The following is a 6,181-nucleotide window of genomic DNA, read 5'->3' on the forward strand; positions in this document are numbered from 1 at the left end:
AATTAAATACCACCCCAAAATAAGGGCATTCTTGCGAATTGCCCCTCTTTTGCCCAAAATTAGGCCTATTCGGGCAAAAGTTAAGCCTTAAGGCAGAAGTTTGCAATATTCCAGCTAAATAAGAAAAGGAAAAAAAAATTGCCTTACGGCAGATTCTACCTGAGAGTAGCAAAACTATGCCTTTAAATCCAATGCGTTTTATTTTTTTATTTTTGACTGAGCAGAAATTTGAACTCAAAACTATGAAGTCTTAGCGAAGGGCAACGACCACACCCGAAGAAGGGCAATCGTGCAACTTGCCCTATTGTGGTCCCTGAGATTTTTTCTAACTCTTCTAATTTAATAGAGCCATGATTTTTATTTTATTTTGTTGTTGTATATAAACTATTGAATTGTTTGACACAAGTAAAAATTCCAGTGTAATGGTAAATGGGGCTCCAAAACGTTCAAATTCCAATTGTGATATTCAAAATATTTTCGTATCCCCTTATATAAATTCATGACTTTGTGCGGTTCAACATACTCTTAGGTGATTTAATCAAAATCATAAATTTAAATAGAAAAATATACTCACTAGTTAAGAATTCATAAAATCCACTTCAATTTGTTTGGAACTAGGGTTGTACCACTAAACTTACAAGCAATCTAAGAAAATGCAAACCAAAATTGTCAGAGTATAATACTCAAACAATGTAATTTTTCAGATCCAATTATTTTTTTTATAACCCTGTAGAATCATATAAAACGTACAGATTTTGTCTTCATAAGTTGACAAAAGTTACCAACAAAAATATCTTTTTATACAAGTACAACTAAACAATAGTGAACCAGAAAAAGATAGCTTCTGGCTGTTAGTAGCGGTTACTTCAGAATAGTATAATTCATACTTTCTAAACCATAAAATTCCCTACAAGAGATATAATTAGGAAAAAGAAACAATATAGTTTATTAATATCAACACAAGAAAGCTTTCATCCTTAAGTAAACTAATGACTCATCAACCAAATCAAGATGCCTTTGTAGGCGTTTGGACATGAGTCGAGAGATATTTGAGAAGAGGTAGTATTTGAAGTTTAAGTTGAAAAAGGATATTTGAAAGTTAAGTTGTGCTTGAACATGCATTTTATTTGAAAAAATGTCAAATTTTAGAGTGAAAAAACAACACAATACATAACAAAACAGGTAAAAAAAAATAAAAAAATAAAAAGAGGTATGTCCCAATGAGCCCTTGGAATGTTTGTCAGTTTAAGTCACATCCTGACACAACATTTTTCATTTAGACACATTATCACACTTCAAATAAACAACACAGCTTTAGATTTGTAGATTATCTCATTTTGATTGCATTATACACACATATAATGTCAATGAAAGAACTAAAAAACAAATCCAAATTGAATAGAAAGTACTGTGAATTGAGCATGGAGCTTGTTCATAACAAAAAGAAAGCTTGTTCATGGAGTTTGCATCAAACAGCCAACTTTTGGAAAACTTAGAACAAATAGAAAGCAAACTCACTACACCCGACAGTTTCAGCAGAATCTTATGCAAAATACTAGTAGGACCTAATATTGAAAAGAACAGCCCCACAAATTTCTGCATCATTTTAGTTAATTCAATGGAAAAAAACATAAGGTAGGATAGAAATAATAGTTGCCAAAGGCACAGCTCACAGCATGCAATCTGTCCTAGCAGGTAACCTTCTGAAGAAATTAAGCGGCACAGATGGAAGCTTGTATCGGAACCTTGGATGCCTTAATGTATAAAATCCGATCAAGAGTGCCAGAGCTTGGAATGGAGTAACATAGAGCACAATAGCAGCAACCAAGCAGAAAATCACGAACAATGCTGTCGCTCTAGGGTCCCGCCAGCTCAGCAAAGACTGCAGCCTCTCTCCTTGAGTAGCCAAGTCACCAACAACAGTCTGAATCCTCCCAGCAATACTTCTTAATCGGTCATACCTCATGCGAATAATTTCAGGTGAACGTGAAGTAGGAAAAGTATCAAATTCCTCATCTAACTCATCGGGATGAGCAGCATCAGCACAAGAAAGACGAGTATCCATGTGAGGAGGATGCCTTGGCCTCCATCTATAGTGCCAAATTCCGATTAGGAAGAGATAGAGGAAAATGGTAGGTAGAATAAGCTCCGGATATAAAACCAGTATCAAGAAAAGGATATGTATAAGAACAGTCGTAATAGGGTTTTTCCAATTGCATATTTGATCGAACCATTTTCCGACGGAAATTACCACACCTAAAACACCCATAATACGAAAAAAATTAGCCTTGCTTCTCCTCATACTCCACATATGAGAACCAACATCCAACATATACTCTACTATCTCTTTCCTCAAAGGTGGTTCAGCACGACTCAGCCTTATGGAGACGATTTGAGTGGCTTGGTGCCTCAAGTTGTCCAGTTGGCTAACAGTTAAAGGATGAAGATAGTGCATTTTGGGTAACAACGGCTGAGAGTACATATGCATCATATTCACCAACGACGAGCAAGTAAATCTCACAGCTAAGTGAATTTCACCCATCTTTTTCACCCCGGTAGGATGCAAGACCAATAGGGGATAAGAATGTGTGTAGACACGATCAGTTTCAAGTGTCGAAAGACGGATCCGGACCTTTCCGATCCTCGAGTCCCGTGCCCCTCCGGATTTATCTCCTCCTTGTAGATGGCAATTATCGAACACACCGATAGTTATAACAGTGCAAGGATCAAATACTTCCCAAGTGTATTGCTCGTTCCACTTGGGAGCAAAGCTATCTATAATTGTCCTTGTCCGGACCCACTTCTGCCCATATTTCGCTACACAATAGGCATCTGTCGTTGCCCGCCCGTCCTTTGTTTTCATTGGTGACAGGCCTTGAGCACTTAACACACCTACTTCAAGAACACCGATGCTAGATTTCCACAACTGTTTTGCAGTTGGCCTAAGATCACTACTGTAATGTGTTGACTCGTCAAGAACATGGTAGCCTCCTTCCAAACACACTCTCACGTGAATCCGGCTAGAAAACTTGATTTCCTTCTTTTGTCCCTCAACAATAACATGCTTCTCAAGATTGAACCACCTCGTGTTCACAGGTCTATGGTCCAACCTCCTATCCACATACTGCAAGGGAATAGCACACCTTCCAATGACCTCATCCTTGTTCGGTCCAACTCTATCTTCAACACTCAAAATCAATGGCTCCTCAAACGGTTCCGCTGCTACAAACATCAGGTCCTCATTCCACATGGGATTAATGGTCTTGCTCATGGAAACTCTAGTCCTCAACGGTTGATTTCCAAGGACGGCCTTGACAAAAACTTCCGGAAACCTGCTTCTGTCACTTGGAATCAAGTCTTGAGCCTCAATCACGTTAACTCTTAGGTACCACAGTTTTGGCGAGAGGTACACTTTGGACCTTATATTTGCAAGACCATCAGCCCCACTAACAGCCGCAGCATCCGAATGCCAAGCTTCAGGAAAGGCTTCATCAGATTGATTTCCCATCCAAACAGCCAACATTAACTCTCCTTTGACTTTATTACCATTCCTCTCCTCCAATCTATACCACTGTGGAGCGAGCGGACTATCTGGTGGGACCCTTTTCGGGATCTCATTCAAATCAAACAGAACACGACCTACAAAGTCATCCTTAATAACATCCTTATCTTTCACAGTCACTTCAAGTACAGAAGCTTGAATCCTATCCTTTGAGAAAGCAAACACTTGATTCCACTCAGGATTCGACTTCTTTTCAAAATGACGAGTCGTACCCCTATAGTTCCCAAGCCTAACTTCAACATAAGGATCAAGACTACCCGTAACATCCTTCCCGGGTAAATCTCTAGCTTTTACCACCCGAACATAAAGATACTGCATTTGCTCAACAAGGTCATATGTGCTAGTTAGCTTATCACCGGAGACTTTCCCTCCACCTAGGTGGGGTTTAGTCTCCTTGAGTGAGAAATCTTCTTGTGGGGGCCGCTGCATTTTCGATGTTGCCTGTTCTTGCAACAACACTTAACACACAACCTTTGTCAAAAGAACAACTTAAACACAAAACCCTATAATTCTTCACCAGAATGTGAGTCAATGATCAACAGAAGGAAGACCTCAGCAGAGACAATACAGAATTATGTTAATACTCCAAAATATTGAACCCAAACAGACTGTTAAACATATGTATACAACAAATGAGATGGCAAAATCTTGAGAATGTGGGGAAAAGAACCTTTAGAAGGACAATCAGTATAATGCCAAAACCACTCACAGGGCCAGATCTGAATGCTTCAAACCTTCATAACATCAAAAAAGAAAATAAAAATTAGTTCTTTCTCCACACAAAACAAAACCAAATATACTAGAGCAACAAAAAAATGCAATCTTTAATCAATGCTATCACAGACTATATACAAAAACTTCTCTAACCCACATAAAGAGAGAACCAAAAATACTAGAGTAACAAAAAAAAATGGATCTTTACTGATGCTATGACAAACCTCATACAAAAACATCTCTTACCCACATAAAGAGAAAGTTAACAAAAGCTAAAGTAAAACAAAACCAGTCTTTTGAATGCTAAAAATCTAACCACATTATGCTTAACAGACACCAAGAAGTAAACACAGCCTACCATTCAACACACAGAACTCAAATGTAGCAAAAAGAAATCTTTTTTTTTTTTGACAAAATCAATCACTTAGACATCAAGAACAAAAACCCATAATGAAAAAGTGAATGTACCTTGAGGGTTCACTGAAGCTGAGGAGGAAAGACTAGATTTTTTACTGATAAGGTGAAGAGGGGAGCGTTAAGGGGTGGAAAAAGAAAAAGGGTTTTACCTCTTTCTTGAAACAAAGTGAAGTAGAATAGTGTAGAGAGGGAAAAAAATAAAGTGAAAAGGCAACAAAGTACAATGCAAGAAAGAAAGAAGAAAACAGTGGAGTGAAGGAGGGTATATTTTGAAAAGAAAGAAAGAAAACAAAGAAAGTGGTAATGCTCTGTGTTGTTTGTCTGATTCTAAAGGGCGTAGGGTGTGGGGTGGGGTGGGGTGAATCTGCTGAGATTACATTGTGATGCAAATTTTCTCACTCTGTGTGTGTGTGTGTGAATATTTGTGTTTCCGTCTGTGGTTTTGCTTTTTTTAAAAAAAAATAATAATAATAAATTTTCTCACTCTGTGTATGTGTGTGTGAATATTTGTGTTTCTGTGTGTGGTTTTTGCTTTTTTCTTAAAGAAAAATAAAAAAAATATATATATATATTCTCACTGTGTGTGTGTGAATATTTGTGTTTCTGTCTGTGTTTTTTTGCTTTGTAGTGAGTACTTTTTTGCTGAGCTCTCTTTATTTGGTGTACTATTTGCCTTGTATTGCTTGACCAAAGAAGTCGTGTCGCACGTGCGAGGAATATGTCAGGACTTCACACGTGCCAACATATTAGCTGTTGAATAATTATCGAATCCGTGTTTATATTAAATCAAATACTTTAATCTTAACAATCAAGAATTAAAATAACAATATTGTAGATTCTGATGAAATAGCTACACTTTTAATTTGTATCACTAAGTTTGCACAAATTATTCCCACTTAATCCAAGCTAATTGTTGTGTTTTCTCTTTTCTTTTCTCATTTGAATAATTTATCAAATAATTAAGTAAACTTTCTCCTTTCATCCTTGTTATTTGCTCTAAATCTTATGTTACTAAAATGTACTGAGGTAAAAGTTCAATAGCGACAAATACAAGACATTCGATAGTGCTTCACACATATCTAGTGTCACATTTATGGCACTACTACTTCTCGTTCATTTTAATTGTCGATTTTCCCTTACAAATTTCCCTAAATAAGATTCGATTTAGGAAATCAAAAGGGCAATAATATTTTTTTTAAAATACACACTACCTGAAGACGTCTACTAAATTTTCGAGTGTTAGTTCGTCTTGCGCTCCTACCCGACATACAAATTTTTTGCCTGCCCACAGATTTTTTGTAAGAGCCTTTCACACTGGGCGACATTCTCTCCAGAAATAGAGATTACTCCTGATAAAATAAATAATGTTAAAAAGTTTGAATCGCCAAAAAATACTCTCCAAATATTTAAAAGAAGAAATACTCGATTAATATGAAAATTCTTTTGTTTTCTTGCTTTTTTGCCAGCTCATGATCTAAACGAGTCAAA

At 36.8% G+C, this 6,181-nt stretch overlaps 1 protein-coding gene across 1 annotated transcript; it reads right to left on the bottom strand.

The window, feature by feature from the left end:
• Nucleotides 1–1,394: 1,394 nt before the first annotated feature.
• LOC132607506 (FT-interacting protein 3) lies at nt 1,395–5,172 on the bottom strand. Its single transcript, XM_060321513.1, has 2 exons — nt 4,745–5,172; nt 1,395–4,296 (listed from the first exon to the last, which is right to left on the bottom strand). The coding sequence occupies exon 2, from the start codon at nt 3,989–3,991 to the stop codon at nt 1,670–1,672; it is 2,322 nt and encodes a 773-aa protein (XP_060177496.1). The 5' UTR covers nt 3,992–4,296; nt 4,745–5,172; the 3' UTR covers nt 1,395–1,669.
• Between the last annotated feature and the right edge of the window lie 1,009 nt (nt 5,173–6,181).

The sequence above is a fragment of the Lycium barbarum genome, chromosome 8 (genome assembly GCF_019175385.1).
Source record: "Lycium barbarum isolate Lr01 chromosome 8, ASM1917538v2, whole genome shotgun sequence".
NCBI classification, from domain to species: Eukaryota; Viridiplantae; Streptophyta; class Magnoliopsida; order Solanales; family Solanaceae; genus Lycium; species Lycium barbarum.

What these genes read in the sequence shown, in the direction of transcription:
- LOC132607506 (XM_060321513.1), bottom strand. Translation starts at nt 3,991, where the DNA reads ATGCAGCGGCCCCCACAAGAAGATTTCTCACTCAAGGAGACTAAACCC.